The sequence below is a fragment of the Trichoderma camerunense genome, assembly GCF_050948025.1.
Source record: "Trichoderma camerunense strain CBS 138272 chromosome Unknown V8C40scaffold_6, whole genome shotgun sequence".
NCBI lineage: Eukaryota > Fungi > Ascomycota > Sordariomycetes > Hypocreales > Hypocreaceae > Trichoderma > Trichoderma camerunense.
This window is the reverse complement of record NW_028145364.1, coordinates 530,736-556,295: the sequence shown is the minus strand read 5'-3', so window position 1 is coordinate 556,295 and position 25,560 is coordinate 530,736. Positions and strand designations below refer to the sequence as shown.

At 51.0% G+C, this 25,560-nt stretch overlaps 11 protein-coding genes across 11 annotated transcripts; 7 read left to right on the top strand and 4 right to left on the bottom strand.

Annotated features, from left to right (window-relative positions):
• Positions 1 to 27: 27 nt before the first annotated feature.
• V8C40DRAFT_240701 (RNA methyltransferase) lies at positions 28 to 1,818 on the bottom strand. Its single transcript, XM_083214854.1, has 3 exons — positions 1,185 to 1,818; positions 1,030 to 1,128; positions 28 to 956 (listed from the first exon to the last, which is right to left on the bottom strand). Exons 1-3 carry the CDS (start codon positions 1,553 to 1,555, stop codon positions 377 to 379), a joined length of 1,050 nt encoding a protein of 349 aa, XP_083074780.1. The 5' UTR covers positions 1,556 to 1,818; the 3' UTR covers positions 28 to 376.
• A 157-nt stretch (positions 1,819 to 1,975) lies between these two features.
• V8C40DRAFT_240699 (GRASP55/65 PDZ-like domain-containing protein) lies at positions 1,976 to 3,409 on the top strand. The gene is made up of 3 exons (XM_083214853.1): positions 1,976 to 2,288; positions 2,345 to 2,428; positions 2,498 to 3,409. The coding sequence occupies exons 1-3, from the start codon at positions 2,124 to 2,126 to the stop codon at positions 3,263 to 3,265; spliced, it is 1,017 nt and encodes a 338-aa protein (XP_083074779.1). The 5' UTR covers positions 1,976 to 2,123; the 3' UTR covers positions 3,266 to 3,409.
• On the bottom strand, positions 3,095 to 4,255 carry V8C40DRAFT_240697 (dolichyl-diphosphooligosaccharide-protein glycotransferase). The gene is made up of 4 exons (XM_083214852.1): positions 3,875 to 4,255; positions 3,747 to 3,804; positions 3,627 to 3,690; positions 3,095 to 3,535 (listed from the first exon to the last, which is right to left on the bottom strand). Exons 1-4 carry the CDS (start codon positions 4,169 to 4,171, stop codon positions 3,469 to 3,471), a joined length of 486 nt encoding a protein of 161 aa, XP_083074778.1. The 5' UTR covers positions 4,172 to 4,255; the 3' UTR covers positions 3,095 to 3,468.
• A 175-nt stretch (positions 4,256 to 4,430) lies between these two features.
• Positions 4,431 to 5,508, top strand: V8C40DRAFT_240692 (transmembrane proteins 14C-domain-containing protein). The gene is made up of 3 exons (XM_083214851.1): positions 4,431 to 4,560; positions 4,627 to 4,762; positions 4,832 to 5,508. The coding sequence occupies exons 1-3, from the start codon at positions 4,555 to 4,557 to the stop codon at positions 5,020 to 5,022; spliced, it is 333 nt and encodes a 110-aa protein (XP_083074777.1). The 5' UTR covers positions 4,431 to 4,554; the 3' UTR covers positions 5,023 to 5,508.
• On the bottom strand, positions 5,041 to 5,718 carry V8C40DRAFT_240690 (COX assembly mitochondrial protein). The gene is made up of 2 exons (XM_083214850.1): positions 5,613 to 5,718; positions 5,041 to 5,551 (listed from the first exon to the last, which is right to left on the bottom strand). The coding sequence occupies exons 1-2, from the start codon at positions 5,644 to 5,646 to the stop codon at positions 5,349 to 5,351; spliced, it is 237 nt and encodes a 78-aa protein (XP_083074776.1). The 5' UTR covers positions 5,647 to 5,718; the 3' UTR covers positions 5,041 to 5,348.
• An 88-nt stretch (positions 5,719 to 5,806) lies between these two features.
• Positions 5,807 to 6,824, top strand: V8C40DRAFT_187600 (tubulin-binding prefolding complex subunit GIM4). Its single transcript, XM_083211822.1, has 4 exons — positions 5,807 to 6,000; positions 6,094 to 6,184; positions 6,366 to 6,558; positions 6,631 to 6,824. Exons 1-4 carry the CDS (start codon positions 5,961 to 5,963, stop codon positions 6,661 to 6,663), a joined length of 357 nt encoding a protein of 118 aa, XP_083074775.1. The 5' UTR covers positions 5,807 to 5,960; the 3' UTR covers positions 6,664 to 6,824.
• On the top strand, positions 6,538 to 7,115 carry V8C40DRAFT_240687 (uncharacterized protein). Its single transcript, XM_083214849.1, has one exon. The coding sequence runs from the start codon at positions 6,679 to 6,681 to the stop codon at positions 6,919 to 6,921; it is 243 nt and encodes an 80-aa protein (XP_083074774.1). The 5' UTR covers positions 6,538 to 6,678; the 3' UTR covers positions 6,922 to 7,115.
• Positions 7,116 to 10,630: 3,515 nt separating this feature from the next.
• V8C40DRAFT_187570 (histone-fold-containing protein) lies at positions 10,631 to 12,070 on the top strand. The gene is made up of 4 exons (XM_083211821.1): positions 10,631 to 10,923; positions 11,121 to 11,231; positions 11,305 to 11,432; positions 11,502 to 12,070. Exons 1-4 carry the CDS (start codon positions 10,758 to 10,760, stop codon positions 11,712 to 11,714), a joined length of 618 nt encoding a protein of 205 aa, XP_083074773.1. The 5' UTR covers positions 10,631 to 10,757; the 3' UTR covers positions 11,715 to 12,070.
• Positions 12,071 to 12,315: 245 nt separating this feature from the next.
• V8C40DRAFT_274047 (rDNA-binding RNA polymerase I transcriptional factor) lies at positions 12,316 to 15,046 on the top strand (the record flags this gene model as incomplete). Its single annotated transcript, XM_083220565.1, has 2 exons — positions 12,316 to 12,328; positions 12,999 to 15,046. The coding sequence occupies 2 exons, from the start codon at positions 12,316 to 12,318 to the stop codon at positions 15,044 to 15,046; spliced, it is 2,061 nt and encodes a 686-aa protein (XP_083074772.1).
• Positions 15,047 to 16,362: 1,316 nt separating this feature from the next.
• Positions 16,363 to 19,254, top strand: V8C40DRAFT_240671 (bZIP transcription factor). Its single transcript, XM_083214848.1, has 3 exons — positions 16,363 to 17,013; positions 17,764 to 18,379; positions 18,462 to 19,254. Exons 1-3 carry the CDS (start codon positions 16,830 to 16,832, stop codon positions 18,919 to 18,921), a joined length of 1,260 nt encoding a protein of 419 aa, XP_083074771.1. The 5' UTR covers positions 16,363 to 16,829; the 3' UTR covers positions 18,922 to 19,254.
• Positions 19,205 to 25,436, bottom strand: V8C40DRAFT_240668 (Dopey, N-terminal-domain-containing protein). The gene is made up of 6 exons (XM_083214847.1): positions 25,181 to 25,436; positions 24,994 to 25,121; positions 22,563 to 24,934; positions 22,263 to 22,507; positions 20,731 to 22,199; positions 19,205 to 20,669 (listed from the first exon to the last, which is right to left on the bottom strand). The coding sequence occupies exons 1-6, from the start codon at positions 25,278 to 25,280 to the stop codon at positions 19,329 to 19,331; spliced, it is 5,655 nt and encodes a 1,884-aa protein (XP_083074770.1). The 5' UTR covers positions 25,281 to 25,436; the 3' UTR covers positions 19,205 to 19,328.
• Between the last annotated feature and the right edge of the window lie 124 nt (positions 25,437 to 25,560).

Sequence of the window (25,560 nt, the reverse complement as noted above, 5' to 3'; positions counted from 1 at the left end):
TGTAAATGTTTTTAAACAGTATTTAAAGTCATGTTTTCGAACCTTAATTCGGACACTGATTGTAGCAGCACCTCCATGTGCTCTGGAGAAGACCTATTGCCTGTCTGTATAGTGATGTGCAAACACCACTACCTAAATGGGAATGCATAGCTCTCTCATCGGGAAAACATTTAGTCAATCTAAATCATTATATAAAGCATAATAAAGCTGAAAAATAACATGAATCTTCTGTGATCTGGAAAATACAAGTTGCGAATGAGCTCGCTACAACACGATGCTGCACGTCAACTCATACACTGGGTATAGATTGCAAGTCCCTCGCCTCATGTACTGACAAACGCTCATTAATCGTAAAACAAAGAAAAAGGACGAGAGATCAGTCGCTAGATGCTGGCGGTTTCTCTGCTGGGATATAGACACCCATGGCCTTGCTGGCCCCCTCTGCGCAGTACTGGATAACCTCGAGCTTTTCCCCTTCGGGCGCGAGTTTCGCAATTTGACGAATGTCGCTTGTCCTTGGAAGAAATAGCACATGGTCCATTTTCTTATACGCTTCGTGCAGCTGATTCAGGCTGTATGGTTGCATAGTGCTCAGGTCGAATATCTCATCGGTTCTGTACCCAGGCCCTCCCCAAGGAGGGCTAGCAAACACCATCGTGGTCTCCAAATTAACTCTGAGATCTGGATGTAGCTTTTCCGGGCTATTAACCAGTTTATCAAGATACTCAAAGCTGTCACCAAGGATCCAAGTTACTAAACCTGGTTCAACACCGTAGATTTCGGCATTGTGCTGGGCACACGCAAGAGTTGCAGGATCACGCTCAATGGCAATTATGCGACTCCATCGCTCTGACAGAGCAAATGCAATGGTATTGCCTCCGGCACCGCCAAACGCATCGATGAGAATGGTCTTTTCTGGGTCGTAATGATCCTCAGAGAGCTCGTACGCAATTTGGCTGGAATGGGTGTCAGTGGTGGTGACAAAGAAGAATAGAGAAGTACGGAAAAGTATCCAATTTCAGAACTTACTTTGCTACAGGCTCGGGTGTAACACCAAACCAAGCATCATCGGTCATATGAACTCCACTATCATAATACGAGAAGATTGAGTACCGTTGGCTAAAGTATCTGCAAACTCGATTAGCACTCTGAGGAAACACGACTCCGCACAACAGGAGACCAACTTCTGAATATCCCAGGGGACCTCGTGTTTGCCTGTATAGTGGTGGCATTCTTCCGTCAATGGAAGCCTGTCGGCAGGCTTTATTGAAAAGTCAGAGGGCTCCGCGACTGTACTAGTATCGGGGCGATCCGTATTGATACCATTGGCTACCTGGCCCCCGGTCGCTAATAGTTCCGTTAGGCAATTAATATCGTCTCTTGCCTGTGGATTCTGCTCTAGAGCATTTCTGATAATCTGCCACGCAACCTGGGGCATCTGACGGGCCTGCGGCAAGAGGAGTTGGGCGGTTGGCGCATCCACGTAAGGACCGAGCATATCCCGAGCAAGTTGTTGCTCTATTGCATCCGCGGGTACCATTTCATCCGCAGACATCTTAGAATGACGGCTTTTGATAAGCCGTAGTGCGGTGAATAGGGTGCCGAAGCGGGAGATGCAGCCTCGTTCACGCCGATAAGAAGTCGTCGATGAAGTGTTTGGTGATGTGAGTGGACAAAGCAGGTTACTTTAAAAAGGAACAAAATTCATGAGCCTTCCTAGCTTTGGATGCGATATGAAATAACTTTTGGCTGTGAATTACAGATGTCAGCGGATCATATGTCGATTTCTGGGTGTTGTTGATCGGAGAAGAATTGCCCATGTACGACGGCAGATGAATTTCAAGACAAGGCTGAAAGTTAGCTGCGATCAGATCCACTTTTATTTCGCGTTTGATGCTCTAGCGCCTTGGCACTTATGCAAGGCTGATACCTCTAGGGACAGCTTGCGACAAGCTCTCTTTTGAGTGAGGCCAGACGTCACTCTTCTCTTATCAAGAAGCATCTTCGCGGCATCAAACTCTCAAAGCGACGCCATTCCTCCAATAGAGCGAAAATTCAGTTTCATAACGCTACACACCCATATTTAAGCCTCGCACAGAAGTGGGGCAACAGTCTCAGTGACCATGTTCAACGCCCTCAACCGGTTCATGTCCCGCCTGGATGGCGATGCCCCGCAACGTCAACACGATCGCGACTCGTTTGGCTTCCAGGTGCTGCGAAACACGAACCTCGAGCTACCAATCGAGCCCTGGTTTGATTACATTGTTGGAATCAATGGAAGGCCAATCGTATATGCCAATGCCCTGCGCGATTAGCAGGCGATCAGGTGCTAAGACTAGTGCAGGATAACCCCGATCCGAGCTTGTTTGCGCAGGAGGTTCAGAACTGCGCCGGCGGAACAGTGACGTTTGGATTATGGAGCGCAAAGGTGAGAATCAACTACTACCCTTACTACTGGCCAGAGGAGAAGAAGACGACCAAATCTGACATCGCATAGGGTCAACGGATAAGAGAAATGCACATTCCCGTGCCCGTGGATACTGCAGCTCTTGGGCTCTCCCTCCAGTTCGCGCCCATCTCACTTGCAGCTAATATCTGGCATGTCCTTGATGTCCCGGCTAATTCACCCGCCGATCTTGCCGGATTACTACCGTATAGCGATTACATTCTCGGCAGCCCAGAAGGCGCCCTACATGGCGAAAGTGCTCTCGGTGAGCTCGTGGAAGACTTTATTGGACGACCTCTGCGACTATACGTCTACAACAACGAGTACGATGTATCGCGCGAAGTCACAATACAGCCTAGTCGAAATTGGGGCGGGGATGGGGCTCTGGGATGTACTTTGGGCTACGGAGCGCTGCACCGGCTGCCAGCTCCCTTGAGCGAACCTGTTAATGCTCCTGGCGAGACAATGTTCGACGGCGAGTTTAACGAGAAGAGTGGAGGAGAATTGATCGCGACACAGGCTAGCCCTCCACCACCACCGACGGGCGGCGACTTTTTGGTGCCAGCGCAAATAGTCGGTGCAGCGCCAGGGAGTGCGCCTCCACGAGGTGGGACGCCGCGAGGTGGAAAGAAGAAAGAACGCCACGTGCCCAACAACAATTTCATGGATGACTATCTTAAGGAAGAAGAGCAGAAGAGCTTGGCGCTGGATAATGCACCTAAAAGCAAGGGTACAGGTCTGCCACCACCTCCTAAGGGCGCCAGCGGTCCACCAAAAGCCGAGCCCAAAGAGGATGCAGTAGATGGTGGCGGAGCATGATGAAAATCATATTTTGTCTTGATATAGCTCTGGTAATAAAACGATTCCCTATTTGTTTGGCTAGGACCAAGTTACTTTTCCCGTATAAGCCCCCTCTCCTACATGAATAGGTATGATTGAGGAAACCACCATGTATTATACGGCTCATGACACGTAGTTAATCAAAGCCGCCATTCCACCGCGCATTCCCGCATTATCGCTGTTTAGTTGATGAAGTTGACGCAGAAGAAATGTAGAATCAGACTGCAAACAACGTAGTCGGCAAATGCTCTGCGGCCGCAAGTTAGCATAACAGAGATCGGTACACTCATATACACATGTCGACGTATATATCTAGCTCGATTGGTGGTGGGAATCGTACCGTTCAGGTGATACCTCTGGGAAATCGCTCTTGTTCGCGGCAGCTGTCTGTATACGCAGCGAAACTACAGCTCCAGTTAGAACCTTGTAATCGACACGAAGAAGCAGCAAAGTTACGCACTCGTCAAAACAAATTGGCCAACGGTTGCTCCGAAGCCTGAAAGGAAAGCATTGAACGGCTGCGATGATGATTAGCAATGTGAATGTGCCCAATGATTGCAAGCTTCCGCGGTTTGCTGGGAGACGCACGTAGTTGCCAGCTAGGATGCAGTAGAGGAATTGCAATGCGCCCACAACGGCGATGAAGACGAGGAAGACGTCGATGAGCTTGGTTCGCTGCGGCGTCTCGTTCATGTAGTAACTGTAGATGTTCTGCAGCACCTTGTCCCAGTTGGCCGGGGCGCTCTTGGCTGCTGGCGCGGAAACGGGCGTCGAGACTGGCGCTGCTCCCGCAGGCGCTGGGACAGAGCCCGCCGCCGTGGTGCTGGATTGGGAGGTCGCAGCGGCTGAGGGGGCCGGCTGGGCTGCGTTCTTCTTGGGGGCCATGGCGGGCGATGTTGGACGTTCGTCTGGAGAGGGAAAACGAGGTTCTTGATGATATCGATCTTCAAATTGCTGGCTGGGAAGCACTTACTGTAGTCGTAGCGCTACCTGTTAGGTACTTTGGTACAATTGCGGCCACGAAAGCTCCAAGCAGGTCGGCGAGCTGTGATTGGCTCGCAAATCTGGGGGGACCTGGCGACCCACTTCCATCACTCGTCAATCACGTCAGTTGGTTTGCGGCCTCATTCGACTCCGAGCCCCGATTGGATTCGGGACTTAAAAGGCCGCCAGCTTCTCCATTCCGGCATATAAAGCTGATCTGCGAAGCTTTGAATCTCAGCAGGATACATACAGTCCGTAGCTTCTCATATACAGCACAATTCATCATGGTGGTACGTCAATCGTGCGCAATGCGCCTTCGCGAATCCGGCAAGCTGACCTTCTCTCTTTTGCGCCAGTCCAAGACTACGTCTTCCGCGCTGTCAAATGCGTCCTATGTCCTTGCGGCTCTCACAGCCGGCGGCGGCGCAATTGGCTATGCTAAGACGGGCTCTGTTCCCTCAATCGCCGCCGGCGGTCTCGTTGGTCTCTTGTGTATGTAGTCCGTCAATTCCATCGCCGACCCTAGCACTGGCGTGTTAACCCATCCATGTGTCCTTCTAGACGGCCTCGGCGGATATCGCATTGCCAATGGTCAGCCTTACGGTGTGGAGTTGAGTCTGCTCGCCTCGGTTGTTCTCGGAGCTTCAGCTTTCCCTCGAGCGATCCGTCTGAGGAAACCTGTGCCTATTTTCCTCAGCATCCTGTCCGCCTACGGTCTCTTCACCTTTGGCACAGCCCTGCGCAGAGCTTAATTGGATGGAGGAATGTCTGTATGTATATGTATTGGTGGATATGTAGCTGGTAAAAGCCTCAGCCATTCGACAGTCCCAAATCAAGGCTTTCTTTCTTTCAAGCGGTGTCCTGATCCATCGGCTGCCCAGTTTTGCGCTCCATGAGAATATATATGTACATTGGCAAGACGGAGAGCCTATCTCCCGACTGCCCGTCTTATTCCCCTAACGCCGGTCATAAATGATACTAGATGGTGATATTGTACAAGATAAAAGGTATTTGAATGTAGAAATGAGTTGAGAATGCGGCGAAATAGAGAGAACTCGGGTACGTCCATCGGTATCTCTTATAGACCAAGCGCCCGCTGCTCTTCCTTGATCCTATCCCGTTTCGCCCTCGCAGCGGCTCTGTTATCGTCTTGTACTTTGGAGCGCTGCTGTCGCAGACACTTGTCTACCAAGTCTTTGGCATCGTTGCAGGCGCCTGCAGCTTTGTGCATGAAGCCCTTCGCATGGCATTCTTCGAGAGCGGCAATGACCTCTTGGCATGCTGGACACCTCAGTTAGACCAATGGATGAAGAAACGATGCTTCAAGGAACATTTGGCATACCCATAGCATTTTGTGTGTGCAGATGAGGATGCATTTTCGTTTATGCGGAGAGCAAGACGGTGGAATTGCAGATTTCGTTTCAACAAAAAGATCGGGCAATTATTTCATCAGCAGATGTTGCATCTAGAAAAAAGCTTGGACCATACAGGCAATAATTAGGCGTTGCTTCTAGCGGGGAGTTTCCGCTAATAGCTGCCGCCCACAGTGCCGGAAATCAACCGATGCCCAAGTTGATAGCTGTGACCTACAGCCACAGAAACTCTGCCTCAACATCTCGCATAGTGAATCACAGGGATAGCTGGCCCTTCTCTTACGGCCTCTCTCTATCTTCCCTTCACAGTGGCAGCCATGGCGTCATCACAACAGCTTCCTGTGAGGAAGCAGCAAGGTAGGTGTCCATTCCAGGGGCATTTCTTTCTTTTCCTTGCTGTCATCCCCTCCTTTGTCATCCCAATCTCACGTTGCTAAATCATATTCATAGATCTTCAGACAACTTACTCCAACTACAAGAACACACTGCAGCAGATTGCCTCAAAAATCGGTGACATTGAACAGGAGGCAGAAGAGCACAAGTTCGTTCTTCCTTCCACCTTTTCATCAATCCCTCTATTGCTATTTTTTGGTCTATTTTGCTCTGAGATGTCAACCCCCACGCTTCCAAGCCATGTTTCATCTCTTCCTTGTCCACGCCGCTCACTTTTCAGCCTCAACGTGACTCGATGTATCACACCGCTAATTCGGCGACTATTCTAGGCTTGTGCTTGAGACTTTGGAGCCGCTTTCGGGGGATCGAAAGTGTTTCCGCTTGATCAACGGAGTGCTCGTGGAGAGAACGGTCAAGGATGTCGTGCCAGCACTGAAGACAAACCAGGAGGGGCTGAAGAAAGTCCTCGATGATTTGGTGAAACAGTACAAAAACAAGCAAGACGAACTAGATAAGTGGAAGGTTCGTATCCAATGCGTCCAGTGCCTTGTCAAGGTCCAACTGAAAGCTAACCTCTCTTTGCCAAAACAACAGAAGAAGAACAATGTTCAGGTAGTACAGCAGTGAGGTACACAACAAACTATGTCATCTAATAGGAGAAAAAAATTGGAAAAACTTTTCGTGGCCAAGCAAGAGCCCACCCATTTGATGAGGCGGCTGAATACGTGGATTCTACCATCCATCCTCAATCGCGAATGCACCTCCATCTATTTCATTTTCCTTTCCTCGTCAGCATACAGCTGCCTATGCCACACCATTCAGCTCTACGTGGCCATGCCCCTGAACGACGCAGAAGCAGAGCCTTGGCATTCAAATGGTCCTTGAGGCCTGGTTGTTCAGCCGCTCGGAATTCATCCTTCTGCTGATGGTGCCTCAGAGCCCAACTGCATGCAGCCTCCACCTTGCCGTATCCGCACCTTGGGCTACGCGCAGCGTGTGAGAATTAATTGCAGTGATGCAAACAGGGGTCCATCTGTGCGATTTGGTGTGTCTTTCAATATAGGGATTCCCAACAATCGGAGTCTCAGGGGAGGTCTAGATGCGTACAAATCACTTTACATTGCCGCAGCCCAATCGGAACGTTTTGCCAGCGTCAGCCGCACTATATACTATATCACATCGAAGAGTGCGTTCATCACCGAATTCGAAGCGAGCATTCGCCTACGCATGTGGCATCCCTCTCGGAGATTTCATCACCAATGCATACGAGTATGCTGCGTAGCTCTTGAAATGCGACTTCACACTGCCAAGTGGCAAGCCATGGTGACAACACTTCATCTAACGGATTTCAGGGTAGTAGCCACCCTCCATCAACCTCATCGATATTTGGGAATCACACAACTTACACATGAGAATCTCTTAAGAACATACATGGGGGCCCATCTGCGGGTTATCAAGCCGGCTTAATGCAGGAGTGGGGTGCTCACTACTTTTCATCCCCCCTCCTCGTGGCTCGTATGTTCGCTCGTGACACCACCACTAGGGCAGTCTTGTTCATGAAAGAAGCGTGGAATCGTTTCTGGAATGTTACGTCGCCAGGCTAGAGTGGGACGAAGAGGCCCAGAAGCAAATAAGAGGGAAGAAACGAAGCCGCTAGATATGCATTCATTGACAACTACTTGCATCTTGTGTGCCTTGAACGCCGCACGAAAGGCTATTATATTAGCCATTAGCGGCTACGGACATGAAACGATTTCTGCGAACTGCAAACTGTGGATGCCCGGGTTGCTTACGTTGTGCGAGTGTTGTAACCCGTCTCCATGTCACGATGACACTTACCGCCATTATGCATTGCTCGCATCTGTCATGCAGCGCGCCAGCGCCTGGGGAAAACATGATACGGAATGGTGTTTGTATCCTTCTGGTTCCTCACACGCACAGATTAGACAGAGAGCAAGTCGATCGACGACGGCAAATGCCACAAATTCTCGTACATGCGCAATGAGAGCTACTACTCATCAAATGGGCTTAGCTTGCCTGCAGGATCCAACCCCAACAAGTGAAAGCACGCGGGCGGGAGAGGATTGAACTTGGACGCATCGAGGAAACGGATGTTTATGCGCATGTTCGTGCTTCATGCCCAAGCCGGGTGCAGCTGGGCTTCAAGCCAGCTCAGCACCCATCCATCCATCAAGCAAGCCCGCCATCCTTCCGTCTAGCCATGCACAGGGACATGGGCAGAATGGGAGGGCGAGGGACGTTTGGGCTCGCTACCCAATCAATCTGCGGACCGCCGGGAGCTTAGGGGCACCGTTTCGAAGTGCTTAGACAGAGCGAAATGCCGTCTTTTCAGAGGTTACCACAGAATGCATGTAGCCGTCTCTGGCGGAGCTGTGCCTGGAGCGAAGAAAGAAGAAAAGAACCAACAGATGGGCCTTTTCGCAGCGCCAACGTCACCATTGGCCCAAACAACTGCCCAATGCCCGAGTGGTTGTCGAGAGCCAGGCCGTGGTTCGTTCCCGCCCGGCATCGGTCACCAGCCAACCACTGGGCAGACTTGAAATGCGGCCCAATGACTTGACAACTCGTTTTTTGGGGGCCCGACTTTTCAGCCACCGGGTTCCTGAGGAGAGGCTTGCCTTAGCGGCCTCTGGACATGGCCTGCGATCCATTGTCAAATGAGCAACTGCAGTCACCCACCATCCCGGTACCGTCTTCGTGGGCTGGCATGCAGTTTCGTTTGCGACGACGACGTCACAGCCACGAGGCTGACCATGCCTGTATCACGGCATATCGCAGGACAGGGGAGCTGGTACAAGTGCACTGGCCTGCTTTTCGCTGCGCCAGGACAGGGGGGAGGGCTCTCGCTGGCTGCTAGACTCTGTCAAGATGCCATTGATGCCTTTTTGTTTTCTCCCGATGCAGGAATATCATCCGAAGGCCTTTTAGCTGATGCCACCAAGAGGACACCGCGGATAGCTGCTGTAACACACCGCCTCTGATGCCTTGGTACAACCATTCGGCCCCCCCTTGGGAGTTTTAGCCCAGGCAAAAGACGCACTTGGGACGAGGATTATCAATTGTAGGGTGATGTTGGTCGTGGTTAAAGGCTCACATGAGGCATTCTAAAGCAGCATCATGTCGAGCCGGGGTGTGCGGATTGAGTGGTCTGGTGATTTGAGCGCATACATATGCGGTGGGCCTTTTTTGGTTCTTTTTAATAGGATTTTCTCGTAATGGAGAAGGCTGCTGCAACTGCCAACCCAGTTGGTTTTATCATACAGATGGATGCCACGCTTACACGAGCTGCTAACTATAGTATCTGTTCCCTGGATAATATCAGTAGTAGTAGCTCTCGTTGATGGCAGCATTAGTACTAATCGAGGACCGATGTAGTCTGGCAGCTGATGCTATCACCACTTTTCAGGTAATGGGTAGCATCATACTAAGCCGGCATAGGTAGATCGTGTCGCATGTCCCAAGAGCCACCAGGTACCTCTGCTCGGTAAGTGGTCAACGTCGAAATGTTTGAATGACTCCAGACATATTGAACGATACCAAGCAGGCAAGTAACCCGGTACTGTCAGCTTCAGCTCCAGATACCCGCCCTGCTAGTGCAGATCGAGCTGCCCAAGGTAGCTTTGCTGCTGGGCAACAACCACCCACTCGCTGGCGGTACCGCAGCACGCAGCGCAGTATGAGGCGGTACCTCGAGCCTTTTGTTTCCCCCCTCTATCGATAAAGCTGCAAAAGGCTGTCACTGCAGCGCTGCCCATTCAAAGACAACTGCCTTAGTACCGGGCTAGCTGCGCAAAGTACCGCGCTACCTGCCCACCAGGTTCCCGCTGTTATTTCGGCCGACAACACCGCGCTGCTGTCCACCACTAGCCTCGTCCTTCTTTTTCCTCTTTGCACTCCACATCCACATTCACACTTATGCACCCACGCCAGCCGCAGAAGCAAACAGCGCAATACACCCTCGTGAGACGCTTCCCAGACTCCCCCCCGCGAGCCTCCTGTTCTGACCTCGAACCAGTCGCCTTACGACCCGGAACCCTGCGCGACCGTGTAACTTGGGCCGCGCCACCAATCCGTCCCAGAAGCCGTTTGCAACGCGAAGACCTCGTCTGTTGTCCAAGGCGCACCCCCGTCGACCTTGTCACTGTCTGTTGTTCGAGCTGTGATTCCTCGAATCCGCCTGGCATTGCCGTAGCCAGAGCCAGAGAAAGACCGTCAGCAGCTGAGAAAGCAGTGCTTGTGCTTGTGCTTGATTCGCTCACGCCCTCGTAGCAGCGCTGCTCTGCCTGGACAGAGCTTTGTTGTTTTGCTCCCCAATCGTATCGACTGGAAGCTCTTTTACGACTGCGGACCCTATTTTTTTTTTTTACCAAGGCCACCCCTCCCCCTCCGGCCTTTCCCCTCCACCCAGGGATATTCTCTCCCAACCGGCTTGCCAGCCCATACATACATACGCCAAGCGGGCGTCATAGGTCCTGCGTCGTCCCAGCCAGGGCAGACCCAACCTGCCGCGACCTAGATCCCTCGCGTTTTGTCACGATTGACGCATCTTTTCGCACTGCACACACCCCTCTCGACGTATCGGGCAAGCTCTACTATCTCTGCGACGTGGCCAGGGGGACACATCACCGCGAAACCTACCGAAGCTGTACCAACCCGAAGATTCTACAAAAGACGCTAGCAGCCGCTGCAGGTAGCCAAATATGTCCGACTCCCCTCAATCTCCTCCAAAGGATGTCGACCAAGGTGCACAGTCACCCGACGAGGAAGGACAAATGAATGATAACCAGGAACCCCACTCGGCCGGAGGGACTGGCTATGAGTTTGAAGGTGTCAAGGAGCAAGACCGGTGGTTGCCTATAGCCAATGGTATGTCTTCATCATCCCCCTCGGCGCCATTCTCGAATCATGATTGCTTGCCGCATGTGTGTGAGCTGCTCGCTTTTCTCAGCCTCGCATATTTCCTATGCCTCACCATTTGTTTCCTAATGTGCAGGAGACGCCGCGCGCCTCCAAGGCCGACAAAGCCGATGAGCTTGATGCTAACATTCGCAACTTTGCTCCAGTCGCCCGAATCATGAAGAATGCACTACCTGACAACGCCAAGATAGCAAAGGAGGCTAAAGAGTGCATGCAGGAGTGTGTGAGCGAGTTCATCTCCTTCATAACTAGCGAAGGTATGTCTGTGTTCTGGGCTTTGTCTCATAGAGAACGCCTTTGCGTATACTGACTTGCCTTGCCTCGCCTCAGCCTCGGAGAAATGCCAGCAAGAAAAACGCAAGACAGTCAACGGAGAAGACATTTTGTTTGCCATGACTTCGCTGGGCTTCGAGAACTATGCAGAGGCTCTCAAGGTCTATCTCTCAAAGTACCGTGAGGTGAGAAAGAGTCTACACTGTCAACCCTTCTCACAGTTCTTTTTTTCTAACAAAGTGATGGGAAAATAGCAACAAAATCAGTCGAACCGTGATCGCGTCCTAGAGAACAACAGCTGGGGCGGCCAAATGATCCCGGGTGCTGAAAAGACTGAGCCAGGCACAACGAGCGCCGATTACGCACCCCCTGAAGGAACGAACCCTGCTGAAGGCGGCACCGATCCCAACTACATGTATACTTCTCATGCCGGTCACAACGGTACGGGTGCTGGAGAGGGTTATTAAGGGGGTTTTGCCGGCCGATAGCCTAGATGGCAAGGTCCGGTACCTCCACCCCTCCCGGTGAGCCTGGCAGAAGGGGGTTCGCTGGACTCTTCCGAAACCTCTCCTGATTCTCGGATCATGGCTCTCAACTCTCATTTTGACATGTAAAAACATCAGTGCTTGATCATTTGACTTTTATACTTAAAGTTGGATAAGATGGGGCAAGAGTGAGGAGAGAAGGGGCATGAAAGAATTCCAACTCTTTCTTAGGCGAATGCATGGGTTCAACTTTGTTTTCTTTTTTTGTTTCTTTAGTTCTTGGGCTTCAGCTACAGATGATTGTTCAGACAGGTAGATTCTCCCTCGAAGCTTGACCTGTCGACTCAGGAGCGGTCCTGGGATACGACATACATCTTTCTCGACAGCAGGGAATTCGGGACTTTTCCAAGCAGGATAACGGATTATGCATGGGGTCCAGACTGTGGGTTACGGAGTTGGAATATTCGATACGAGTTTACTACTACGGGCTAGTACTATCAAGAGTTTAGTGCTACTAGGTATATCCATTTTATATCAACTATCTTTTGTTTTCCATGTTGCGATGTAAATTGCGATTGCCACCATGATGACGCATCGTACGTAGCTATTAGCAACGCCTCCATTTGAGTCATGAATGACTCTTACATAGTCAAGTGATACGGCATTGCGGTGGCGTCAGTAGGATTCCATGAAATGCATGCATGGCTGGAAATGCTACAGATTTTGATGTGTTACGGCCTCTCACCTCATATCCACTTCGTTACCTGTCAAAGCATACTTCGTCATTGTCTAACAAAGGCGCTTCGCAAAGGTAAAAAAATATTCCGAAGCGCGCACGGACCATCTCTGCTGCCTAAGCCGACTTGGTTGCAAGGCACGTGCGGGGTCCCCACTTGATTGAAAATCTTCCCTGACGCATATTACTGTGCAGGAAAAAAATAATCCATGTCCAGCATTGACGCCGTCACTCTCCCCAGCATCATTTCAACCACATTCGAGTCGACGGCTATTTTCGCATTTCTACAGCTGGAGCCCAAGCCATGTGCTTGCGCTTATCCGAGAGAGAGACTGATTGTATTTTTTAAGTGCTCCGTAGCTTGAGTATGAAGGGACTTGGCAACCGCAGTGAACAGCCTTTTTCTTTCATCGCTGCATTCCCGTAACGGACGCCGCGACAATCGCCATCAATCTTGCTAGCATCTTGTCTTTGCGCTCTTCGTTGCCATCGGCTAGCGACATTGCCATCCATGCGACCCTTCATTTCAGCCCCAAGAAGCCTCCCCGGTACTTTGCCAAGGAGCACTCCTCCGGTCAAATCCATACTCAAGCCTGCCTCAGCTCTTGGCCGCAGGAAGGACCAGCACGATACGCCCAGCGAGGGCTCAGAGGCCCAGGAGGCTTCCAGCAAGCGCCGCAAGGTGTTCTTCGACGATATAAAGAATGTGACGTACGAGGTCGGCCGGCGAACAATGGACGAAGTCAAGTTAGAAGTGCGCATGGCGCTGGAGGCACACCTCCGGGGAGACGACGGCCAGTACGACGGCCTGAAAGAGATGTTCGCCAACGATAAGAAGAGATACCTACCGCCGGTGGTAGGAGAAGAGGACGATACGCTGAAGCCTCACGAGCTGCAAGTTTACCTGATGGCTCTGACTGGCTGCATCCCCATTCTGAAGAGCAAGGATTGCAATGGCCTGGTCAAGGTCATTCTCAACTGCTCTTGGCTGGGGCGAGATGCCGCCTTTGTCAAAGTGTTTACGCACTTCCTAGCTGCACTGGTCAGCGCTCAGGGATCCTACCTCAACCAAGTCTTGACCATGGTCGTGGACAAGTTCCACGACACTCGCCCATCCTCATGGCGAGTCCCCGATTTCCCCGAGATCAGCCGCGATACGATGCGAGAGAGGCTGCATTCGACCCTACAATACCTTCTCAAGATGTTCCCATCCGCCATTGGAGTGTTAGAAAACCTGCTGAGAAGCAAGTTTCCGTTCCTCGACGATTCGATGAGAGTCCACATGGCCTATATCCACAACCTTCTCCAGGTCAAAGAATACGTGCCTGACTTGCAGGACGACATTTTCGACATGATACTAGATCGCGTTGTTAAAATTGACTCACAGATGCAGTTGGATTTGGAAGACACGGACGATGACATCACTGCCGCCGTCATGTACGCGCTGCGCGAGAACCCTCAAGAAGAGACAGGCAGCTGGGAAGACGAAGCAGATGATGACAGCGATACCGAATCCGTCGATAGCGACGACGTCGATTATGACCAAGAGGCCGTCCGAATCAAGACTCTCAAGGACAGCGTGGAGAAGATGGACTCGATGCTTGATACCTTGTTCAGCGTCTACACACCACACTTTACAAATCCTGGGTCGGACAAGGCGTTTGACATGTTCGTCACCATCCTGCGCGAGTTTGACCAAATGGTCTTGCCGACATACAAATCACGGCACACGCAATTCCTCATCTTTCATTTTGCACAGCAGCACGAGCGGCTTACGGACGCGTTTTGCGGTCAGCTTATTGCTAGCGCCTTCCAGAGCAACACGCCGAATATTTTGAAGCAAGCTGCTGCCGCCTACCTGGCAAGCTTTGTCGCCCGAGGGGCACTCGTGCCGCGCAGCCTGGTGCGCACCATCTTTATGCTCTTGATCCATCATCTGGACCAGTACCGCAGGAAATATGAGCCTCTTTGCCGCGGCCCGGATCTCAAGCGTTTTCACCCTTACTACAGCCTTCTACAAGCCACCCTCTACATATTTTGCTTCCGCTGGCAAGACTTGATTGTGTCTGCTCCCGAGTTTGTCGATCCCGAAGATCCAGCATCTTATATTGGCCAGGATCTTGAGTGGATTGGTACCACGAGAAAAGATCTTTCAACACACATCTTCGGCAAACTCAACCCACTCAAGGTGTGCGCGCCCGTCATTGTCGACGAATTTGCTAAGCTGGCACACCGACTCAACTTTATGTACGCGTATCCGTTGATTGAAAGCAACAAGCGTATTCGGTTGACACAGTTCTTGTCATCGACCTACTCTACCGGAGGCGCCCTCAGAGATTCTGGGTTCGATACCCAAGAGGAGAGCTTTCACCAGCTGGACCCATATTTCCCGTTTGACCCGTACCAGCTGCCAGTGAGCAAACGGTGGCTAGCGAACGACTATGTGCATTGGAAAGCAATCCCGGGCTTGAATGCAGAAGACGATGAAGAAGACAGTGACGAATTTGACGACGACGAGGATGACGAAGAGCTAAACGAAGGCACCGCAACCGATAGCGACGGCGGGGAGTCTGAGTAAGACGGCAACCATTAGATAAGAAAGCCGGATATACAAAAGCAATGTGTGTGTATGGCTAAGATTTCTTATTTGGAATTGTTTTCGCATCTTTCGTTTGATCTACTGGTTTTGGAACGACCAGGGGGAAGGGGGGCGGGGATCATGCTTATGTGCAAAAGTGCATTTGGACCTTGGCGTTGGGTTTGATTGTTTCATTCGTTTATTAGCGAGGAGTTTGGCAAAAAGGAACCAGTGCTTGTTATCGGCTTTGATTTGAGAGATTTGAGAGCCACGATGTCTGCAGCGGCTGTATGTATGTAGTATTTGGAGCGGGTCGCTGAATTTAAAGTTCCTTGTCCCGTTAAAACCTTGCCGACTGCCATGATGTGATTTCATGATGCTACAATATGTCCCTCATGCAGTAAGATTGATAGGTACTCTATTAGAAAGATCTTTGGATGCTTTGCGGCACCATGGGGGATGCGGGCATGCAAGTGAATTTGAAATAGTCTTCTATGTGTAAGTATTTGAAATACTTTGATAATAGCGACCTGGGCACATCTGCCGGAGAGGGTCGCAGATACTACCTCCTTTGCTTATTTCAAATAATGAGAAGTGGTGCTTTTCCTATTCTAAATCTATTTGTGCACTATTTGCACCTGCATGCAGGTGACATCTGCAGCTAATGCCGCGCGTCTGTTGCGGAAACAAAGGTCTCTTGCGATCGGCAAATTTGTTATGGATGGCAGGATTCCAGCTGCTCGTCGTTTTTTGTGCCGACGAGGTTGTTGCTTGTTGTATCGATGCTTGGAAGCTCATTGACGGGATTTTTGGGGATTGTCGGCATTTAGCGTGTGGGATCTCCGCTTGGGAGGGCGGTACCGGGTACCTCTGGATGGGTAGATACGGGAAATAGGACGAAATGCCCATGGAGGTTGAGGGATTCCTGATGTTTATCTTATTTTCAGCGCCAACCTTAGAGATCAACAGCATTAGATGATTTTACTGGATCTAGGACCTGGTAATGGGATTCCATCAAATGCACACTACGAGGAAATCAATGAATGTCAGTTGCATGTGAATACCAATGTACTGGGTACTTTGCAGGTAGCACGGACACCGGAATTCTTCAGCGCCCACAGCGTGTGTAGCCGCACTTCTCTACGCTCGCCAAAGTCGCCTACAGCGCCACTAAAGCCAACGGCGCGGCATGTTTCGGCGGTGGTCTCATGTAACAGGTACTTGCCCAGCCGAGTCCGGTAATTGGCTGAACAACTTCCGTCCGGAAGCAAAAAAATAGGCCCAGCACAAGGCAGTAACTTTGGTAACTCCGTATGCTAGAGGCGAACCGACCGCCTGGCGCCTTCTTACGACGAGCTTTTTGAACCTTGACACGTAACGACTAGCTTGTCAAAGGCGAAAAGCTCAACTCGATCTTGTCTACATCACCAGGACTCAGAACGGGATATTCGGGGTTGCTGATTTGAGGCTTGACTCGAGGCTAAGCAGCTGACATTGTTGCGCCCGGCTCATCGTGAATCGCTGGACAATTTGCTTACAGCGAACAAGCGCAACCACACCACACCACTTCCGAGGCCTATCCGTGAAGAGCAAAAGGGCGAGATTTGGAAGCCGTTCATCTTGTTCTCTTTTGGAAACAAGCTTCCTGGCGTCTTGCTATTTTTGGGAGGGGAGATTTCGTCGTCGAGGTCAATTGGCTTCTGTTGGTCGGTGACGTAGGATTGACCAAAGCACACCAGACGAGCTGCGTCGTGATTGATTCATTCACATCACATTCAGCACAATGGCGGATGCGGAAAGTGCCGACGGTGAGCGGCCCTCGTTCACCACCTTTTGGAAGCGAGTCAAGCAAAAGGAGAAGAGCGAGGCCGGCGACCAGCACAAGAAGAAGGGGAAAAAGTCGGCCAGCCCATCGTCAACTGCGGAGCTGCAGCAGGACGAAGCTGGCGAGGAAGATCAAGATCCTGGTGAGTTTCCCAGATGGCGCGTTGCCCCTTTTGTCGTCCCTGTACATGCAGGCTATGATTTATGCTTGAGTTGGTCCATTGAATCTCTCAATGATTCCATCTTTGCTTGTCCCAAGACGGGGAAGACGCGCGCTAGAGTGCGAGAGGGGAGCTGGACTGCCGAAAGGACGTGGATTGGCCACGTCCACAGCAACACATCAATCCGGGGCGCTATTCAATGATTACAGGCGCCAGAGTAGCCAGTGCTACGGGTATTCCAAAGGGAGGTCGATCATCTAAGAAGGTGTTACCTACCAGTTTGATCTTAATCTCCCCCGTTGTCACCGGCTGTCAGATCCCCGGAGCAAGTGCTTCGTGATTTGGAATAGTTTGATACGGGTATCCTCACGGGCTAGCGTCCAACCCTTTTCTCCGCACTACCACCCTCGATGGGTGTGATGCATTTCCATCTTCATAAGACGAGCCAGTCGCTCCAGCAAAAGGCTGAAGATGCTTTTTTCACCCACTGCTTGATCATCTCGTTTGAGGCTGTGGGCGTTAACTGCATCTGTCTTGATTCCATTCATGGCGGCGAGTCCCACTTAAAAGTTTGGAATCTTGCACACGCTTCTACACTGTATATCACACTATTTGCCCACGCTATGCCTTACCTTAGCCGTGTTCCATCGTCTCGAGAGCTTGGACGAACCCGGTCCAAGGTGCATTACAAGAAGAAGAAGATGGAGGCTGAACTAAGATTGCGTGCTACAGAGGAGGATGCGGGCGAAACCGCCAAGGATGCCGACGCCAAGGACAAGGCCCAGCTCCGGCGAGCTCAGGTCAGGAAGGCCCAGATTCAACACCGACAGAGAAAGGCAAACTATGTCAAGCAGCTGGAGCTCGATGTGTCTCAACTGCGTGACCTAATCACCCAGGCCCAGCAAGAGACATCACAGATGCGCAAGGAAAATGACGGCATCCGAGACCTAATAAGAAGAACCGAGCCAACACAGCACACATATCCACAAGCCGACTCTACCTATTTCTCAAACACAGATTCCCCCGGTACCCGCCTGGGTGGTATGTCCGAGCTGGATACCCAAGAATGGCTCACCGGCGGACACTTATCAGACTTAGACCTGAACCAAAACCTCCTGATGCCTTCAACCTCCAACGACGCTGAAATGTTTGGCCACATCAATGTCGACGACATCACTGTGTCACTGGGCATCCACGATCTCCTAGGAACGCCATGCTTCACCGTCAGCAACCCTTCAACTGGCAGCAGCGTGCAGGGCTATGCCAGCCCGCCCAGCTTTGAAAACCCTCCCTTGACGCCACCTCTTACTCCTCAACAAGAACAGATTGTGATGAATTGGATATTAGCGTAAGTTTCATTCACCCATGCCGATAGACTATATACATGCTTTAGAGCCTGACTGACATGGCCCCCTTCTTTTGTTCAACAGTCTCGAAAACATTTGCTGGGATCACTTCCAATCCAACGATTTCCACTCGCACATCCCGGGCGAGACTGAGGGAGGCAACAACCATATCCTCACAGCAACCTCCCTCATGATGAACGCCGCACCCTCATCCATCTTCACCGACCGCCAGGTCTTCGCAGGCATAGACCCTACCACCACACAGGCGCCCACATTCCAGTGGCAGGCTACCGGCATCTCCATCAGCTCCCTCTGGCACCTGGCCCAGTTCGAGGTTGACCCGACTGAGATCTCTCCCGCGCAGATCTGGTTCGACTTGGCGTCCAAGTATTCCTACGAACTGCTCTTTGCCGATGGCTTGTTGACAACCCTGTTGGTTGAGCTGAGGCCGTTCATCAGGTGTATAGAGTTTGGCGCGGCTATTAACAGGCAACTTTACGAGGACATTATTGAGAGGATGATTGGACTGCCGCCTGTCGTATGATTTGATTCCCTCGGATGACTTTCAGTGCAAAAACAAATATATATATGGTGGCGTATTGGAAAAACATCTTCTTGTTTCTGGCTTGATGATATCTTATTCTTGCTATTTATCAGGGAGTTTTGGAGGATGGGGCGGCAGGTTGTTGGGTTTGCTTAACAGAGCAAAACTTGTTCAAATGTGCTATGAATAATAAACATTGGGAATTACGAAATGAGTGATTCTGGGATAATTAGCAGGAAGTGTAAATTGAGAGAGGGACATACACACATGAAATATACCAAATGTTTGTATTTATTATATATTTATAAAGAAAAAAAAATACTTCAACTCCAAGTCTATATCTCGCTCCCATCTATCTCATACTAATTTCTATCTCTCCGACGATAAAATTTCTTCCTTCATTCGATTTACAGAGCCTTCACCATACTGCGATCATCAAAAATATCCTTCAACAAAGACTCCACACAGGCCTCCCTGTCAAGCGCCCCCATGGCATACGTTGACTCGAAAGCAAAGATGCTAAGCTGGCCAAAGAACGGCCTAAGAACTTTCGCCACCAGCTCGTCCTTCCTCTCAAAGCTCGTATCGTCACCAATCCCCCCAAGCCCCAGAAGCGGGAGACGGCGCGAGCCGTTGTTGCTCGTCGCCATCTGCGCCGCCGTCATCGCATCGTCATGACTAGTCACGGCGGCCAACTGAGTAGAAGAAGTTGCGCCGAGTTCTTCCGAAATCTCGTCTACGAGGGCCACGGGCTGGTACGTCGCGGATCTGTACACTGCCTCGATGGTGTCCGTCACGAAGAGCCATTCGTGGAGCTGGAAGTCATCTGGTGCAACGCAGATGAGCAGGTCGAGAAGCTTACACGCCTGCAATATCGCTGAGCAGACGTAGATTTCGGATGCCGTGCTATGGTCCGGAGCCACGATGGAAGAAATGGCGGAGTGAATCTCGGCGTTGACGACGGGCCATAGCCTGGCGAGGTGGATGGGGCTAATCTTGAGTACCAGCGCCCTGATGAGCATGTATACCTCGGCTCGTGTCGTAGACGATGGTGATGACGTCGAAGTAGCTCCAAACAGCTCAACTACCTTGTCGAAAATGGTAGGGATGTCTGTGACAAAGGCATCGTCCGCCGAGGCAAGAACCAGCGTAGCGATCCTCCGCAAGTTCAGCTGCGTCTTTCGATCGGCCTCGAGACGGGCAGAGGTGGCGCCCACGCCGAACACTATTCCTGCGCTGGAGGGCGCGCTGATGCGGCCAACTATCTCCGGAATCCTCTCTTTATCCGTCAAGGTCCATTGCCGGAGCAATGGCAGCCAGTCATTCTGAACCAGGGCAAGGTTCATTGCGAAGAATTTACTATCATTGAAGGCGTCGCCGACATCCTTCTTCCACGTCTTCTGGTTGTTCGGTAGTCTAGACAGCTCATGTAAGAGCTTCAAGGTACTCGATGACACGGAATCCGGAAATGTTTTGGAGCGGAACGTTGGGCCAATAACGTTGGTTGATATTGTTCCTGCTGCAGACAGCACGCGGTCGGGTTCAAGCAGGATTTTGGGCAGGTTTGGAACAACGGATGCGAGAATGGCCACGACATCGTCAGATCTTTCGAGGGCGCCAGAGAATGTGCCACGACGTTCCAGCTCACCCTTGACGAGCCTCGGCCCCGACGTGCCGTTGGAACTCGTTGGCTCAGCAAAGGTTGGTCTTGTAGTGAATAGAGCGGTAAGAAGCCTTAGAAAGAGGTCCTATAGGCATGAGCAGTTAGTCAAGGGATTAAAGTTTCATAGTCACAATCAATAAACTTACTCCTAGTTCCCTGCGCATCTTTCGCTGCTCCCCAAAATTGGTATTGTCAACTTTCTCGCCCAAGATAGCAGCAAATTCCAAAAGACTGGGAAGCGTCTGTCTGTGAGGGAAAGGGTTGTTCAGAAGATCCTTGAGGAACGTTATGCAGTCTTGCCATATCTCATCCATGGCATCGTCGTCAAGTGACCTGGCGTACTCGACCAAAAAGACGACCAAGTCGGCGTCTTGAAGTGAGATTGTCATGGTTGATTTCCGGGAAGGCTCCAGCGCAGCCGGGTTTGTGCGACTATATATTGAATTGAACAGAGCTGGCATCGAATGCCTTGGCCTTGCAGCATCCAAGGCTGCCAAAAAGTTGAATACGGTGGCATGGTCGGCGGCGCTTGTTGATGAATTCCTCCAAACGTCAATCACGGTTTCGAGACTTTCAAGTGTCTCTGCCGTAAAAAGGTGCTCAAGGAGCCTCCTCGCCCGATTTCTCATCCTTAGAGACGTGTAGTTGAAGGAGGCGGACGAGTTGATGTCCTGTGTCGTGGCATCATCTCCCTGTCCCCAAGTCCAGATGGAGAAGCACATTCGCACGGCATCTTGGAAAGCTAGGTGAACAGTCAGGCGGTCGTTGGCTGTAGCGCTTCGAGATTGAGGGGTATCAGATTGGAAGACGCCCGATACCATGCTCCCAAAGATTGACTGAGGCTGATCGGGACCCTTGAGGGCCAGCGCCTGAGCTTCTTCAGCTAGCAATTGATCATGGGCCTTTGCCAAGACTTGCTCCAAAGCGTTCAGAAGATAGATCAAGGTCGATTCCGGAGTTCCGCTCTCACTCTTGACTTCGTAAGTTTCGTCTTCAAACATGTCTTTCAAGTGCGAGAACGTAACGCCAATCTGCTTGCATAGAGTCTCAACGAGGGGTATCAAAATCTGGAAGATGGACTGAGAATAAAAGGGCAAGCATCTGCCGAGAAATGTAACCCAGTTATCTAGAACAAACTGGCTGCTTGTCGAGCTTAGGCCTGCCTGCAGGCATTTGAGCAGCTGGGGTGGCATTATCATGAGAGGTGGTCTCGTGTCGCCTGCAGAGATGGACAATCGCACCGCGTGTAGAGGATCCGCGCTTGAGCGTCGCTTTTCAGCAGCCGATGGTATAGAAAGCTCTGCCGCAACAATATCCTGCAGTTTAAGCGCGTCGAAGACGACCTCAAGCAAGAGAACCTGCACATACGGGTCCGGGCTTCCAATAGATTTCATCAATCTATCAATCAGGAGGTGGTCGAGATGAAGATTGGAGAGAGGCGCGGCATGGTGACTTATGAGGAAGCTATGGAGGACGGTGAGTGCATAACGATGTAACTGGGAGACTCTGTTGTTAAGGTCGTCGCTGGCAGATGCAGAAGCATCACCAGTGATGCAAGCCAAGCACACCCTGACGAAATAATCTTGCAGCGTGATATCGGTCTCATCTCCGCCGGCTATAAAATCACATATTAGCAAGAGACACCAATTACCTATTCTGTCGAGCGTCAAGTACATACTAGAGATTTGCACCTGACCGACACTGTTAAACGAGAGGTGTTTGGACACAAGCACTGCTCTTGAGTTTTCTCCCGAACTGTCCAGGACATGATGGAGAGTCCTAAGATAATACAAGCAGAGGTCAATGTCGTCATCCTCGTTGAAAATGGGGCCTTGGGGTTGAGCCTTTTCAGCTTCAACACTCTTTCCGACATCTCGAAGACAGGGTATCTCTGCGAATTTAACAACAAAGAGTAGGAAAAGCCTATATATAGCTCTTAGAAAATCTGCCATAGACGCGGAGAAGGACCAGGAAATACCTATCAATGCCAACCATGCTGTTCAGCCACGACTTGACAGTCATGTACATCTGGGTTCTATCGTCTAGTAATCCGTCCAGTACAAGGAAGAGAGGCCGCGTTAGCATAATCTCGTAGTGATCAGTCGCACTCAGTTTTTGGCCCAGCTTTGCTTCAATGGTAGGGATCTTGGGTCCTCGACGATCGGATGGTGTATCCTGAAGAGTGTGTGACCAAAGAACGCCGAAAGCGCGCCCAATATCTGCACCATCGCCAGCACTTTGTTCGACCAGGATACTCGCAAGGGAAGCTTCAACATCGCGGCGAGATGACGAAAGGGCAGACTGGAGCTGCCACAGGCATCGAACTGTTTCCACGTGATACTTGGGCTCGGAAGCAGAGAGATATGACCATGCATGCCGAACTAGAGGGTGCACTAGCTCCGAGAGTTCTGATGTTGAGACTCGCTCGACATAATGCAGCTGCGCAATTAGGTGCAAGATGGAAGAAAAGTCTGAAAATCTCAAGGGCCGCCTTTGCACCAATTTTGCCTTTAGAGAAGACACCAGAGTTATCTCATCGAACTTGTAGGTTTTGGGCACTTTTAATAAGATGAGAAGCAGGACTCTGATATGTAGGCTCAAGGAGCACGATGACTCTTGCTCAACTGAGTCATCAACAATATACTTGATTGCCTTGTCCAAAATCAGCTCACCGGTTTCGACTTGAGAGAAAGGTGTCGGCGAGGCGTCCAGATTTCCCTGTCCGTGGATGTAAAAATCTTGGATTTCTTTGATCAAGTCTGCCGTCGACAAGGAAGAAACATCATTAGATTTTCTTTTTTGGTTGGCGTCGCCCGTAGCAGAGTCAACAAACGCTCGTTCTGGAATCAGCTCGAGGAGAGACACAACAATGCTGAGGATTTGTTCATTCAACTTCGAGCTGCCGCCATGTTGCGAATTGCGCGCATCTTCTAACATGACCAAAGCGGCGAGGCAGGTCAAGGGAGCGTGGATGGTAACCATCTCCTCTTCGCGCACATTGAAATTAGTGACGATGAAAGTGACCAAGGACAGCTTATCACTTCGCTCCTCGCTGGTCAGGTTTCCCGGGCTAATAGCTTGAGACAAGAGTCCAACAAGCTCACCATAGATTAGACCACTTTCAATGCCATCGAAAAACACGCTTGCACTGCGCAACACCTCGGTGAACTCTGCCTTGGCTGGACTCTGTTTTTGAAACTGCCGTACACTTTCTACTACAGGAAGAAAGATGTCTGGAATCACAAGCCCACCAACCTCCCATCTGTCCATTAAAGAGAGACATATTCGATATGGTCGAGTTCGTTCGGCGACTCCTCTATGAGTCGTGTCCTTGATCATTTCAAGAAGGGATTTTGTAAGTGACTGCAGTCCAAAGTGTTCAAAGTAGCTCGTCCGGGAGGATAGCAGAGCTTGTTGGCCGTCTGGCGCGTTGCCGTGCAACTCAGGGTTTTGTTCCCCTTCGTTGCCTGTCGGCTCAGGGCCAAGAAGCCATGCCCATAATCGACGATTCAAGCTCATATCTCGTCGGGTGACTACCCCGACTGCTGCTCTCAGGAGAAGTTCCAGATCACCAGGCTTCACAAGAGACTGCAGCACTTTAGAATTAAGGGGCAGATGAGACACGAGCAAATCGAGAAAGCCACGCTGGATTAACAGCTGATCATCAGAGAGGCCACTAGCAAAACATCTCACGAGCAAACCAGGCTCTGGTGTGGTAACGATGGCGGCAATGTCACTGTTGAAGTTGCTTTCCGTATTGCTTTGACCGTTTTTCTCACTAGACGTTCCAGGGGAGGCATCAGAACCCAGCACGGGCAGATTGCGTACCAAGTAGGCAAGGGCACCAGCACGCCGGCTATGGCTTGTAACAGAGGCCAGGAAGAAACATTGCCAAAAGAAGTCGTCACCTGATGCATGTTGCTCGGTAAGGGCGATGCTATCTGCTGGTCGAATGGCTTGTTTGAAGCTCCCCACCAGGCGCATGGTTCGATCGAAGTCTTCACTCGTCTCATCTTCCAGCCCTGGTAGCAATGCCAGTATAATGGATTTCATAGCTGGCCGCAAGGACCTAGAATCAACGCCTGTGAAGTGACGCTCAAGTAGGTCGAGATACGGCGAGCGAACGGAGAGGGACGCAAAAGAGAGGGTAGGTGCCAAGCCTGGGAGATATAAAGGGAGATCTCGCGATAGCCCATCTTTTCCAATTGTTTCGAATACGTAATTATACACTTCGAGTGCTTTCTGGTGTACGCCTGACGGTAGGGACGGGTTTAAGCATTGCGACAGACGTTTCGCGACGGTAATCTTGGAGGGGATGACGGAGACGGAAGATGGTCGGGCTTGCAGGCTCTATATCCAACATGTTAGTGTATTGTGTCGTGAACCAAGACTAACATATGGTGTCTGACCTTGAGCAGTCTGTTAAGAAAGGATATATAGTCGGCCCATTCCTCCAGCGCCGTCTCGAACAACCCCAGCGCCTTGTCGACTCCGGCGGCATATCTACGGTATGCCTTGTCCTTGATAGGAGTGTCCTCTGGAGTATCAGATCAGTTACACGGCCGGCAAAAGCTTCCCACAAGGCCTCCTACCCACCTCCACCAAGCTGATTCCTCCATTGCCGTGGAATGGGCGAGTCTCGCCCAGAGCTCTCTGGCGACCCGGATCGCACTCCAGGACCCAGTTCAAGCGCCATTATGACGGGCTAATTGGTTCATGGGTGAGATGACTGACAGCGGCGTTTGGAAGCCAGGAAGCGAGGCGCATAGCTGCAAGGAACAGCTGTGGATACAATGCAGTTTGCAAGATGGCTTCAGTCTATTCGCCAGATGAAGCCGTCCAGAAGGCTACGTTTCAGTGGCTTGCGCCCAAAGCTAAGGTCCAAGGTACAAGGGACATGTGCCGACATACGCAACCAACCCCACTATAGGTGTTTGATTGGAGCGCTGGCTGACGAGGCTGCCAACGTGGGAACA